A 14,726-nucleotide genomic window follows, 5' to 3' on the forward strand; every position below is an offset into this window, starting at 1 on the left:
GTGCACATACTGTTAATGGTGGACCTGTTTTATATCACTATATAAGGCATTTGATCTGGTTATGCATTTTAATGTACATCCATCTCCACAGTACTTGATGCCTCCTCCAAACACCACACACACACACACACATAAATGTGTATATTTGTTTGCTCTTCGACATTTAAGTTTGACTCTGTGGCCTTGGTAGTGTGCTCTGATGGTCCATTGATGGGCCATAGAAAGACCATGGAGACATTATCATTTGCATTTTTTTCCCCCCACAGAACACACAACTTGGCATTTGTATGTCAGAAGGCAGTGATCACCTCTTTTCAGCTTCCTGATTGGCTCATTAACTGTTTTGTGTAGACTAGGACATGTATAAGCAAGCAAACATCAAAGCTTTTGTCCTTCTTGTGGAATAATTTAGATTTAGTGTGCTACTGCCAAGTCTTTTTTTTCTTTTTCTTTTTCTTTCTTTCTTTCTTTCTTTCTTTCTTTCTTTCTTTCTTTCTTTCTTTCTTTCTTTCTTTCTTTCTTTCTTTCTTTCTTTCTTTCTTTCTTTCTTTCTTTCTTTCTTTCTTTCTTTCTTTCTTTCTTTCTTTCTTTCTTTCTTTCTTTCTTTCTTTCTTTCTTTCTTTCCCTCTCATATCCTGTTCTTTTTATGACTTAATTGCACTTCAGCATTTTGTACTTTGGGGTATTACATAACTATGCACTTTCGGTTGTCTTATTGTGTCCAGCTGACCAGTGTTTTTGTCCTCACAGTTGGACTATTTGTATTTTTTTCACAAGTATAAGGTTTTTTTAGGGGGTGGTGTTGTCAGTGGTGCCATTGCATTGGTAATTGATGTAGAAGACAGGGTAGTGTTGTTTCTGTGTGACATTTGCCTTTTCAGCTATAATAAAACAGTAAAACTCTTCAATGTATGCATATTGTGTGTCAAGTTACGCTAATCAGAACAATATCATATATTGTACATATATTATTAATATATTTTGTACATGCATAAAATATATATATTTATCTTGCATATATATATATTTCACATATAGAGAATATCTATATTTCTCTATGCACCCCTGTTTTCTTTTCCTCAGTTTGGACAGAGCACTCTCCACCATTTCACTGCGAGTTATACTGTGTATGACTATGTATGTGACGAATAAACCGAACTTGAATATGCACAATATATCAGTGCCACCATCTTGCCTGTTTGGGATCGTGGCTTACAGGAGCCTTAAGATGCTATAAACATTGTGCTACTTATATTTTATGGTAACTTTGTTTATTTGAGGTGACTTAGACAGCTATTAGAGACATGAGACTAGAGGGCTTCAGATGGGTCATTCCCACATAAACTCACATAAGTCTAAAATGACTTTTACAGTCCAGTGTGTTTAACTTAATGATGGTGCTGGGTGAAAGAAGATGTTATTTTCAGATGTTATTTCCACACAAATATGCAATTTAACCATAGCCAAAACTTTCCCATCTTTGGAGTGGGGGCAGTAATTTTGAACTGCAGATGATAGAAGGGCAGCTACTTTTATTTGAGCTCCTTTAATGGCAACATCTGCACTATCTGGTTCTTTTGTGAATCCTTCAAAGAGCAGACATGGTTAATGTTACTTTTTGTTCGTGGTTTACAGTAGAGATTCAGAACATGGCATTACTGAAGAGGCTTGGGATTATATCAGTTTGCTCGAAGATGTTACTATGCATGTACCAGCATACACCCATGCTCAGATAGGAGAGTCAAGTAGTATGGTAGTGTGTGGATAAGTGAGTGTTGTAGAGTATGAATAAGACAAATTTTTGGTACAGGCTTGCCATGCATTTTGTCTGGACCTGTCTATCCTCACTGACACAGGTGTGGACTTCACCCCCAAGAAACGTTAAGCCTCCTGGCATTTGGTGTTCTCTGTCTCAGATAAATTGGTGTTTCATATTAGGAGGAGTGTTTATTTAGTAACGGAAGCTCCTGACCGCTGAAACTCCTAACCTCCTTTAGTTATTTTCTTTGCAAGGGCACTTGTTTGTGTAGGTAAATTATAATAGTGGAGCTTCATTTTCCATACATCTCAGTTGGAGGACTATCTTTTGGCTCAGTTACTCATGCCCTGTAGTTGTGTTGGTGCCTATTAGAGATGGAGCCTCCCTGAACATCAACTGTAAGATGTTTCTCTCTCTTTCTTTTGCTGCTAATTATACCCTATTTACTTCTGCCAGGCTCACTGAGGGAGGACACTTCATTGGCTAGATGTGCCAAATCCTGCATGAAAAGTCTTTCAGCAATATTTTAAATCTAGGCCCCCTTCTTAATGAAATTATGCTCCAAAAGGTTCTGTAATTGTTTCTTATTTACACTAAAGAATTTAGAAGATTGGACAGAAGTGATCATTATCGCAATAATTGCCAGAATAAAAGTATTGTATAGCCAACCACAATATTTTATATATATATATATATATATATATATATATATATATTATATAAGGTGTGTGTGTGTGTGTGTGTGTGGCTTTTTTGTCTGTCCATAATCTGATTTGCTGCAATCATATGGGCTAATGTTCTATAGTGCTCTGCTTCTACATTAGGCTACAAAGAGAAGTCCTCTTCAAGACTAGACTTTTCTTATGAATACGAGATCATTTCCAGACTGGAATAACAAGATCTTCGCTTCGTCTCCCTCCTTTGGTTCTGCTTGTCCTCTTCACAGATGAACATGGTTGGTCTGGCATATTGGTCATTCCTGAAAGTCTAACAGCATGTTTTAAAAGCCAAAATTAGCAGGTGGAGAGGCCCTGATATAGACCCTTTTGAACATAAAGATAGATGTTGTGATTTGGCAGATATTCAGTGTGCACAAGTATAAAAGTGAACCATACAAGTGTAGTATATAAGGGCTTGAAATGAGCCTAACATTAGTGATACCAATTTAATTATTTACTCTGTCAGACAAGCCAGTTAGGCTCATTGCGTATTTACAAAATTAATGTAAACGGATACAAAAAGCCCATTAGATAGATAATGTACACAAACCTTGTTATTAACAAAATGTACATACAGAATAGCTTCATTCAGTCACAGCTGTAAGCATGGATGTCGGAGGAAGACCACCAGTTTGGCTGATGATCAAATGTTTGCTCAATCTCCTAAGAGACTCTGGTCTATTGTAACAATAGTGTCAGTTAAGGGTGGACTGGTTTGATCCACTATGTTTAATAAATCGTGATGTCAGTATGATTAATAATCACAAGGAGAGGCAGAAGCACTGGTATATAGCCTACATAAATCCTGAGGAAAACTGCTTCATGTATAAACCAACACAACTCTGTATAACAAATAATTATGTACTGTTTATCAGGGAAATGTTGCAATCACTGTTGTTACCAAAACTGTGTCTGCTATGTTGTTGCTGCAGCAGTATGACTCAGGGCTGTGAGATAATTTAGGCTTTTACTCTTAAATATCTCACTTCTCAAGTTTGCGAATCCATATGTAAAATGCTATCGTATACGTGGATGGATTCGGGCCTCCTTTGACACTTTTGAGATGAATGTGACCCCTTTCTTCCCACATTAAAAAGAAGAAACCAAAATATTGTTAGATATTAGATCTGTTGTGCCACTAGGAGAGGACAGCACTTTGCTGGCAATTTAGTCCTGGCAGCAGGTCCGGGGTCAGTTTGTGGAATGCAGTTTTTGCTTTGTGCTGAGTTCACCCTGTGTGTTTTGCTCAGCCCATGTTCTACATTATGAGGTTTGCCTGGAATATGGCCTCAGTGGGAAGGAAAACCGAAACTAATTCACTTGGTGTGAATGAGGCCTTTTAGAGTGTCTTATTTTTCATCTCCTCAGTGACCATTCTGCTTCTTGTTCACCCTTGTCAGTTGGGAAATGCACCACAAACATGTTTCTTCGCCGCTGGCAGCTTCATGAATGATCTCCCCCAGACTTGTGGATCCTGCACGGCCCCAGCAGGGCTTTTTTCAGTGGAGAACACTAACGTTTAGCGCGATGCCGCTTCCCCGTCTCTTCAGATGTAGCCTGCGCCACACGACGAAATGCTCAGTGCCCGTGCAGGCCCTGGTCCTGGAAGGAACATCACACTCTTGCTGTTCAGTGCTTACTCAGAGCCTCAGAGGAACGCCATCTGGCACATAAATAGAAGCTTTTATCACCCAGCCTCAAGACAATGATTGCCTCTTGGTGCACTGTGAGTTGCTGAAGAAAATTTTCAGAACGGGCTCACAGGAGTGGGTTTGCTGTGGTTGAAGTGCACTCCAGGTTGGAATTGAAGCAGTCGCTTGGCTGTGTTCAAAGGATCCCCTTTGTCCTGTACCACTGAGCATGAAATAACAGTGGGATGAATCATTCATTTGATCTGTACTTTGAAGTATGCAACCTCATTTTCTCTTTCAGACACATCCGTTGTCACTTTGTAACCCATTTGTGTACCTGAGTTTCAGCAGCTTTTAGTACGCTATGCCTACACTATTTCTGTGTAGGCATGTTCTCTCTGCTCACCTTATTGCTGTGGTTCTGAAATATAGCAGGAGGGCCTGGAGCAGTACAATATGATGTCCACTATTGACATTTCTGCCTTTTTGCACAACTGAAGCTCAGCATCCAGAGGCTCCTCTAGGCAAAAGGAAAGAGAGCTTGTTTAAATAATGGCTGGGAATCGTATCAGATGACTCCCTTTTTAATGTTTTTTTTTAAATTTTTTTTTTTAATGGTCTTGTGTGGCAATGTCCACCCTACAGTTAAGCGTGGACACGTAAGCACAAAATACCAGGAATTTATTAAACAGTAATCCCTTTTGCTCCCCCTCCCAGAGTCCTCTTGCATGTTCTTACTTGAGTTTCCACTGTGGATCTTTGGACTGCCCTCTGTTTATGACCACTGTGGGCATTGGCGTGGACTCATCGCAAGATTTCACCTCTGTCTTTCCACTGTAAAAACAGCATCAAAGTTCAACGCTAGTTCACTGCTTGAATGCGTTCATTGTTGGAAAGGGCAAGCTTTTTGACTAAACCTACTTTCATTGTACTTGAGGGAAGGACTTGAAAGTGTCTTCTTGGTGCATATCAAACAACTGAAAAGACAAATACTCAGCCTTTCCTCTTTTCAGAATTCATGTTAATGAATGTTTCACGTTTTTGAAACACATATACTTTTGTCCACAAAAGTGCCTTTTAGTTTTCCTTCTAGTCCAATTTGTAAGGTCTCTAAATGGGTGAGGTTTCTTTTTAAAAAAGAAAAATGTGTATTAGCTGTCCGGATGTTTCTGTAGTGCTTTAAAGCCATCTTGTGCTTACAAAAAAAACCCCTTTGTGGAATGTATTATTCCATCCAGTTATCATTATGGGCTTTGCGTGTCATTTTATGTGAACGCTATTGTCCGAAACATTTGTGTGTCTGTTTTCCTGTCTCAGGTTAAATGTTCAGTGGTGATTAGAAGAATGGATGGACTCCACCAAGGTCTTTCACTGCACTTCATCTCTTTAGTCATGGTGGCACAACATATCTTCCACCTGGTGTCATATTACAAAGGTTCCCCAAGCACCTCCACCAAGTTCTCTCTCTTCTCACTGTAGATGCAATAATTACTTTAATAGTCGCTTGGTGCAAGTGTCTGCGCAGTTCTGCACAGGTACGGAAAGACGTTTGTTGGAAGCCACGGGGAAAGACTATGGGCATTTTCACAGTTGGCGGCCAACAGAATGTAATTAAGATGAGATTTCTGTGGGTCTGTGTGTGGGTCTTTATATTCACCTGTATTGCAGAGGGAGCAACTTGTTTTCTTGGAGTATATCTATTTGGACAAATGTAGAATTTTCTGTCCAAATTATTCTAAATGCACATTTGATGATACTTTTTGATACCTCATCTTTTTATCCAAACTCCAAGTTATTCATCCCCCTCTTCCCCTCTGTTCTGAGACAGTGAACGTTCTAGCGTAAGCCCCTTGATCAAATCATGAGAAACTACTTGCAGTGTTCTCAAGCTGCTGGCTGGATGGTTACATCAAGCACTCCAGTACATTGGCAGGGGAAGTGCCAAGTTCTGTCTTCTACGAATACAGCTCGAATACAGCTACAGGGGCAACTCGGTTATACAGAAAATGTCCCTATAGGATCAATAACTAGTAGTACATCCCCACTGAGGATTAATGGAACTAAATAAATGAGAAAAATGTTCTCCTCCTTTTTTCTTTCTTTCCTTTTGCTTTCTTTACTTTGAGATTAATTACTGTGGAGGAAACATTCTTCAGGTGGCAAGTGAGCGGGTGGATGTGCATGTTTGCATGTGCGTATTTGTTGCCATCAAATTTCATGCTCTTGTTTTTTGTTACCATCAGATTTCCACAACATGTGTACTGTTTGTTATCTCTGGCCATAGCATGGCAGTAGGGGGGTTCGGTACTCATAACCTTCTACAGTCCAGGTCAGCAGCACCCCGCAGCACATATAGAACAACCTCACATTCCTCATGTAGGGCCTGTAGACCACAGCATGGGCTTTGAGTTTGAAGGAAGTAAAAACCGAAGGCTTTACAGGCTTACTGTAGTATGACGCTGTGTCAGCCTTATTCTTGTGGCATATTCCAAGAGTATTTGCCAATTGTGTATGTCAGAGTTCTAAGTATAGACCAGATTAAAGTTTTGAGTAATTTTGTAAATTGAAGTTGTAACGTTTTCAGAATATAAGATTATTAATGTTAAAAAAGTAAGTCACATCACCTTCCAGCGAAAATATTTAAAGCTATGTATCGTCTGTCAAAATCAGTGAGAGAACATAATTACTTTAATTACATGAATACCAACACTTTTTTTCTTGCTTCACCTTCATGGAATTTGTCATATGTCTGCCTAAGGGTTCTGGGTAGGGAGGATTTTCTCAGGCTTAATAGGTTGTTGGTTTTACTCTTGGAATTGTGGGTAGAAGGATAAACAATCATTCATTTGCTTAACTACCAGTTTACAGCAAGGGAAAAAAGCTCATCTGAGGATCAGCTGTTCCCTTGGTCCCACCCTTGGAGTACCATGTACAGGTTAGTTTACCCAGTTTACTTTGCTCAATTGCAACAGGGATAACACAGTCAGGCTTTGATGCTAATAAACTGCTCTTGGTTATTTTCACGCAGGGAAACCATTCAGCTTTGCAAGGCATGGTCTCTGCGCGACTGTGCCTGGGAAACACTGCACAACCTCTACATCGCTGTTGTCGAGACTACTTGGAAACAATTCTTGTTAAACCTGCCTGTCCTTTTTGTTCCTCGAAAGCCTCCTGCTGTTTTGTTTAAATGAAATGGGTGTTTGAATCCATCCATAAAGCTAGCTGTCACTTCATTGTGGAGCCTACAGGATTACAGGAATATGTCTTGAATTTGGTGGTGGATAGTACCATTTGGTCAAAATGGATGGCAGTCATTCTCAGTGTGTCGTCCTTAACTTGCAGCTGGTTCAAAGGCAGTATAATGCCATGGTGCTTAACAGTGAAGTCACAATAGTCCCCATGTGCTCTCCTATCCTTTCCTTAATAAAGATTTCTTTTGGCCCATGGCCCAAATTGCTCAATGATTTACTGTCTGAGTCACATTGCTTGGCTCTAGGAAAGTCTGCTTTTTTGGTGATACTCCTTTCTGAAATCTACCACCATATTTGCATCCATTATTTATGCTTCAATGCTTTAAAAAGTTGGGTGCATCTATAAACATTATGTGCAGTAAATGTGAACAAAATCAAGGTAAAAGATTATAACTGAAATCAACAGATCTGATGTAGTCATTTCTGTAGTCAGAGTCTGTCATCAAGCAGCTGCATGACTCAAATGAACGTCCTTAATGATATTGACAAGTGATTCAGCGCTAAATGAGCGATGAATCATTTATGCTTCAGCTCGCTCATGTGCCACGTGCTCTGTCCATTTCTCTCAGTGTTACTTTAAACGTGACGGCTCTGGACTGACCTTGCTCTCCCGCTCATAAGAAATGTGCGTGAGCTTGGCTTCTCATTCGCTCGCTTGTGCTGTCTCTCTTTCCAGTTGTCACGACGCCTATTATCGTACCACATTTGTACGCACGCAAGCCTGTATCTCTGTCTTTCTGTCTCACACCGCCACATCTCCCTCTTACATAACACTTGGCTTTGATCTCCTGTACAGGCTGGGGTACATGCTCCTATGCAGTAACATATGGCACCTCTGTTATCCCTTGAAAGGCAGATTTTCTCCTGTGATCCACAAATCCACCCACATTCTCTGTGATTAAAATGACTCACTTCACCGATCAGTCATTCAAATACGGGTGACATTAAAAGGTGTTGCAAGTTCAAACCGTTGCTTGCATTGTCTGAACCCCCCCTTGGTCGTCTTTGCTACATGTGCTTTGTATTGCACAGCAGTAGTTCAGAACTCACTGACCCTGATGTAGTAATTCTGAGGTTGCAGCCCACAGTAAGTACAGTCAGGCAGGAATAAAGATCTTTTACCTCCTTCTTGATTTACTCTTCAGGTTTTCTTTCTTATTGATCAGCCCTTCAGCCTTTGTGGTTTATTGGCTCAGGGTTAATACCTCAGACATTTCTGGCATGCCTCTGTCTACATTAAGGGGCATTGTTTTAAACATCAGTTGCTACCAAGTGCTCCCTGCTTTCAGGGTGAAACCTGGCATCACTGATGTCCTGCTACACAGTCGCCATCTTAACATCCATCGCCTTCCACCCCATCCTGCCTTCCTGTGCTTTCACACACACAGAAAGCCTGCTGTCTCTGCATCCACGGTTAAAGTGAGCATTTTTGGCACCGTCTCAGGCTTAAAGTGCTCCTGTGTCCTCCATTTAAAAAAAAAAAAAAAAAAGGGGGGGGGGGGGGAAGCCTCTGCACACAGCAGCCAGGAGAGACTTCAGGTAGATCTTGTAGAAGAGTGAGAACTTTTCATTTAAAAATCAAAACAATTAAAACATAAACCAAGACATAAATGGGGCTTCCAAAGCAGCTCATAAATGACTGCGAAGTTGATGAAGTATGCCCTGCCCTTGTTTAAAACTTTGGCTCAGGCCAGGCAAATGCCCGGCCTTCGACACGAAGAGCTGTGTTCATTCCAGTCTGTGAGCAATTAACAAAGGAGTAATGGGAGAGGACTAAAAGTTGGAACAATTAGGCATTGTGTGGGTGGACAGCAGCACCAGTCTGGACTGTCCTGGAGTGAAGCGCATCTAAGAGCTCCAGCCTAGTGGCACCTCTCTCCTCCCATGTCCCCCTCCCTGTCATAAGGAGGATGGAGGGAATGGCGTGTCCTCCATGCAGAAGGTAAGAGGGGCCCTTCTGCGCAGAGCCCATGGCTGGGCTCTCGTAGCACACGTGGCCTGGCCAGCTTTGCAGGAGCTGCACATGGAGCCAGTACTTTCTGCTGCGAGATTGACACTTTGGGAGGGAACGTCGCGTGTGGCCTTTGTGTGTCAATGGGTGCTGTATTAGGTGTGTTTTAATGTGTGCTGCAAGGGGCAGAGTGAAGATTAAAACGCTATGTGTGTGTGTGAGAGAGAGTGTCATGGGTGTGCATGATTGCATTCTGCTTTGTTCTATAGGAACATCTACAATTTTCAACATAATCCTTCATGATCACCCATATCCTGTGTGAGAGAGAGTGGGGTTTGTATTTGCTCATCTTGCCTTTTCTGTCATCAGTGTGTCACCACCTGCGACACAAGTGTGTCGTCTTTATCAGTTTCTTGTCCCAAAGTTGTTCCTCGAAAGCTGTTCTCTACACGGTGTGAGCATGTGGTACAGTCAAAGTTACCACTTTGTAAAACATTGATAAGGAGAGGTCACACAAGCATGCAGCCTCTGGGCCCTTCTTTTCCCACAAGAGCCAAGGCTGGTTAATCTGGGCTATTGTGTTGCAACACCTCTTCTTTGTGAGTTGAAACCACTTTAGTGGTGTGTGTGCGCTATGCACCCAAAGACCTTGTGTGATTCGTGTGTGTGTGTGTGTGTGTGTGTGTGTGTGTGTGTGTGTGAGAGAGAGAGAGAGACATACATTAAGAGACTCTGCTTGAGTCATGGTTGTATCCTTAGGCTGCTGCTCTGTGTGTGGGCCACTTCGCTAAGACTAGGACCTTTTATTCTCTGGCTAAACCTTGGCTATGCTTATTCATCTTACAACCACCCCTTCCCCCCCATAGGGGATTTTAACAAAAAGGAACAAGAACATGATTGATCTGTCATAGGCTTTTCCTGACAGCATTTGTGGACATGGATTGTGGATTTTTGTTTCTAAGGGAAAGTAGCAGGGAGATTGGACTTGTTTAGGACTGCCTGCCTTGTTTTTGAACTCCACATTAAACTTTATCCTTTTCAGGGCTGGAGGCCAAACTTGTGCTGTGTGGTGATTTAAGGTCAGTGGTAGCTTAGTGGTTAAGGTACTTGTAATCGGAAGGTTCCTGGTTCAAGCCGCACCACTGCCAAGTTGCCAGTGTTGGGCCCCTGAGCAAGACCCTTGAGCAACTGTTGCTCAAGTTGTACTCAGTTATAATTGTAAGTCGCTTTAGATAAAAGCATTAGCTACATGCCATAAATGTAAATGTGATTGCCTTTGGACTTATAAGACAGTGACTGTTTTGTTCTCACAAAGAAAGAAACTGTCAGCACTACAATGTAGCTCAAATGCCAGACCTTCGGTAAGTTAGTGGTTCGCTGAATAATGAGGCTGATAAAATACAACTTAAGAAAAACAGAGCATTTAATCAGATGCTAAAAAACAAAAACAAACCAAAAACCACCAAACAATATCAGCATTACATATCATCTCTTGACCTCCCAGCTCTCAAAATGCCAGCCTTAGCCATTAAAAAAAACTGCATCAATTGACAACTACAGTAGGTCTGCCCTTTGTTGTCCATGCCCTGTGTCGTTATCAGCCAGGTAATTATCACCATTTATCACGGTCCCTCATCACGATCAGGCCCTTTACCCTAGCACTATATTGGCTTTGACGTGGCTGCTCACAGGGTGTGGCCTTGTGTAAGAGGGGCTGCTTCTCCAGTCCTTCACAGATCAGAGGGGACCCAAGAACCTTTGTTTGTTCAGGTAATACCACACACCTCTCGAGTGGTTTCCTCAAAGCAGCTTGGTGAACCTCGAAAATGAACGTCCCTTTCCCGGCACAGCCGCTGTTATGTGGCACCAGTCTCTCGGCGGTTGGCTACTGTCGATGGCCTCCTGCTTCCATAGGCTCTGCTGCGGCAGTGCCTTCCCATAGAAGAGTGACTGTAACAAAGCCATCTGATCGACTGTATTCGAAAGCCAAGTGCCTGGCAGTCACTCATTATGTGTAAGAACGCTGGACCTTGGGACGCTACATCAGTAACGTGTCTCCTGCCTCCTCCCCTCTCCATGCTGCACAGCAGATCCAATTCGCAGACCAGAAGCAGGAGTTCAACAAGCGGCCCACCAAGATAGGCCGCCGATCTCTATCTCGCTCCATCTCCCAGTCCTCAACCGACAGCTACAGCTCAGGTACGAACAAAAGCGTGATGTTAGAAACATGACATCACGACATTTCCTCTCCCTCATGGTTCTGGAGTGCTTCCGCTCTGTATGTTTGTTAAGAATTCACACAGGGTTGATGAAGAAGAACTGAAGGTCTTCAGTATCCTGCTAAAACACACATACACACACACACACACACACACACACACACCATCAGAAACCTGGTTTCTGTATTACTGTATGTCCAGGATCTCCAGAAGGGTGACCAGGTATGTTTAAGGAGCTCCAAGTTATTTTGTGTGTGTGGGCTTGCATACGTGTGCCTGTGATGGAGGGAGAGAATCGTTACACCACTGGCAGACCTCTTTAGGTAGAGTAGGCCTACACTGATAGAGCAGGTATATAACACCCTTATAGAGGGACAGGACATCCTGCATGCAACAGAGTACCAGCTGAGAGGACACAGGTGGCAGATAAATGCAGTCAGCAGTATGGTTCTTTGGAGGCCACTTGCTATATGTGTGTGCACGCATTTGTTTGTCTCTCGCGCACACTTCTCTGATCCCCTTTCCCAGCTGCCTCTTACACTGACAGCTCAGATGACGAGACCTCTCCTCGGGACAAGCAGCAGAAAAACTCCAAGGGTAATGGAGATTTTTGCATCAAGAACATCAAACAGGCTGACTTTGGTCGCAGGGAGATTGAGATTGCTGAGCAAGGTAGGTGGGATAGTGCCCCCTTGTGTTTGCTTTGGGTGATTCTGGCTGCTTTCTTACATGGGTTTTGTAGCATTGTGCACCGATATGCAGTTGCTGATGGCTTTTGTTTGTTTTCCGTCTAATCCTCTTAAACCAGTCACTTATGTGTGCATGGTTTTTTTTTGTGTGGGTTTTTCTTGTGGATTATGTCCATGTTTGTCATTATGTTGCTTTCCATGCATTTTAATGTCCGTGTGTAGGTGCTTGCGTGTATGGGTTTGTGTAGTTGCATTTGTGTGTGTCTGTAGTTGTGCGTGTGTCTTGTAGTTGTCTGTAGGTGTGTTCGTGTGTGGTTGTGTATTTGTAGTCGCGCACGTACGTGTGTGTTGTGTATCTGTAGGTGCGCGTGGTTGTGGCTGTAGTTTGTGTGTGTGTTGTGTATCTGTAGGCATGCGTGTGTGGGTGGGTGTGTGGTTGTGTCTGTAGTTGTGTGTGTGTGTGTGTGTGTGTGTGTATAGTTTGTGTGTGGTTGCGCCCGCGTGTAGTTGTGCGTGTGCGCGTGTAGTTGTCTGTAGGTGTGTTCGTGTGTAGTTGTGCGCGCACGTGTGAGGGTATGTAGTTGTACACGTGGAGTGCTCTCAGGTCTTCATGTATGTGTCCTCTGTAGGGACAAATGTGTGGGTAGTGGTGTATTTGGTTGTGAGTGTGTATGGTGTGTGGGTGTAGTGTCTGTGGGTGGGTGTAGTGTCTGTAGGTGTGTGGGTAGTTGAGTGTGTATGCGTAGTTGTGTGTGGGTGTGTGTGTGTGTGGGTCTGTAGTTGTGTGCGGGTGTTTGTGTGTCTGTAGTGGTGTGTCTGTAGTTGTTTGTGTGGGTGTGTGTGTGCGCGTGTAGTTTGTGTGTGTCTGTAGGCACGTGTGTTTGGTTGTGTGGGTCTAGTGTGTCTGTGTGTGTGTGTAGTGGTGTGTGTGTGTGTGTGTAGTTGTGGTAGTTTGTGGGTGTGTGTAGTGTTGGGGGTGTGTGTATTGTTTGGTTGTGTGGGTGGGTGGGTAGTTATTTCCCTGTGCTGCTAAGGAGCCCATATTTTCACAGTGTACTGAGACAGCACAGTTCTGCCCACTTCACCCTCAGATAACCAAGCAGCTGAACACCAAGTGGGCACATCGACTCTCTGCTCATACTGTGCTGCTCTGTGCGCCTGTCCTCTCTGTCACTTGGAGACCAGGAGTGCTCTCAGGTCTTCATGTATGTGTCCTCTGTAGGGACAAATAAATCATTATCTCAGAATACTGGGTGCGTAATGGCATCTCTAAAGTCCAGCCTGTGGAAAACGTCCTGTTTCTGAAAACATGCTTTTTCCATAAAATGGAATAAACAGTGCTGCATTAATAATCTAGCTGCAACATGTTTCAAATTAAGTGTGTGTGTGTGCGCGCTTTGCAGAGATGCCAGCTCTCATGGCTCTGAGGAAGAGGGCTCAGGGAGAGAAGCCCCTGGCTGGAGCTAAAGTGGTGGGCTGTACTCACATCACAGCCCAAACTGCTGTGAGTAGCCCATGTATAGAATCTCAAAAACACACTCACTTTCACTCTCTGTCTGTATACACATCTTGTATTTGTTCAGCAAACCATGCACCTGTCACACTTTTGCCTGTGTGTGTGTAGGTGCTAATGGAGACCCTGTCCGCACTAGGGGCTCAGTGCAGGTGGGCTGCCTGTAACATCTATTCCACCCAGAATGAGGTTGCAGCCGCCCTGGCAGAGGGAGGTGAGAGTCTCGCTCTTCTTCTCGCTCCCTCCTTCCATTCCCTCTTTCTGAGTTCTCTGTTAATCTATGTCCCCTGGCAGGTTTCTCTGTGTTTGCTTGGAAGGGGGAGTCTGAGGATGACTTCTGGTGGTGCATTGATCGCTGTGTCAACGTGGAAGGCTGGCAACCCAACATGGTAACAGAGCCTTTTAGATTCCACTACCGTTTCCACTACCTTTGTAGATCCCACTATATTTAGATTGGTTCACTTGGCATAGAGGGATGTCTTCTTATTCTTCTGCCGATTGTGCCTCAGATCCTGGATGATGGTGGAGACCTGACACACTGGATCTATAAGAAGTATCCCAGCATGTTCAAGAAGATTAAAGGCATTGTGGAGGAGAGTGTGACTGGAGTTCACAGGTGAGTGTTGAATCTCAGGTTAACTCCCAAACTACATCCAGTGCTGGGCCTTCTCTCAGTATACCTTCTACAGATGCTGATTTCAGCTTGTTAATGTCCAAGTTTACTGAGTATTTTAACATGCTAGCAGTGTTGGTGTATTTGCCACATTTTATTCTTTCAATCTAAAATCTCCAAATTTTTTCTGTAATAAGTAATTAATGCTCCCAAGACTGGACCTAAAGTCTGCTTTTCAGTGCCTGTGGAGCTCCACTTCTGCAGGGGAATGGCACCATCTAGTGGCTGAGAATATGAATACCAGGATTTAAATAATGCATTATTACTGCTGAGGTTTTTTCAGCAAGCTGAATGTGAAATCTAATGAGAGTCGGCTCCTCT

At 43.0% G+C, this 14,726-nt stretch overlaps 1 protein-coding gene across 5 annotated transcripts in view; it reads left to right on the plus strand.

Moving 5' to 3' along the window:
- ahcyl2b (adenosylhomocysteinase like 2b) overlaps nt 1-14,726 on the plus strand; it is a 28,151-nt gene that overhangs the window by 6,832 nt on the left and 6,593 nt on the right. Inside the window, exons 2-7 of one of the 5 annotated variants that reach the window (XM_027015841.3) lie at nt 11,402-11,510; nt 12,059-12,202; nt 13,623-13,723; nt 13,844-13,946; nt 14,027-14,121; nt 14,242-14,348. In XM_027015841.3, coding sequence (XP_026871642.1) covers nt 11,402-11,510; nt 12,059-12,202; nt 13,623-13,723; nt 13,844-13,946; nt 14,027-14,121; nt 14,242-14,348 — 659 coding nt within the window. Of the gene's footprint in view, nt 1-11,398; nt 11,511-12,058; nt 12,203-12,330; nt 13,425-13,622; nt 13,724-13,843; nt 13,947-14,026; nt 14,122-14,241; nt 14,349-14,726 lie in introns of those variants that run through there. The other 4 variants (XM_027015840.3, XM_081722869.1, XM_081722870.1 and 1 more) reach the window with 4 other exon arrangements.

This window comes from Electrophorus electricus, chromosome 11 (genome assembly GCF_041902795.1).
Source record: "Electrophorus electricus isolate QZ-2024a chromosome 11, ASM4190279v1, whole genome shotgun sequence".
NCBI lineage: Eukaryota > Metazoa > Chordata > Actinopteri > Gymnotiformes > Gymnotidae > Electrophorus > Electrophorus electricus.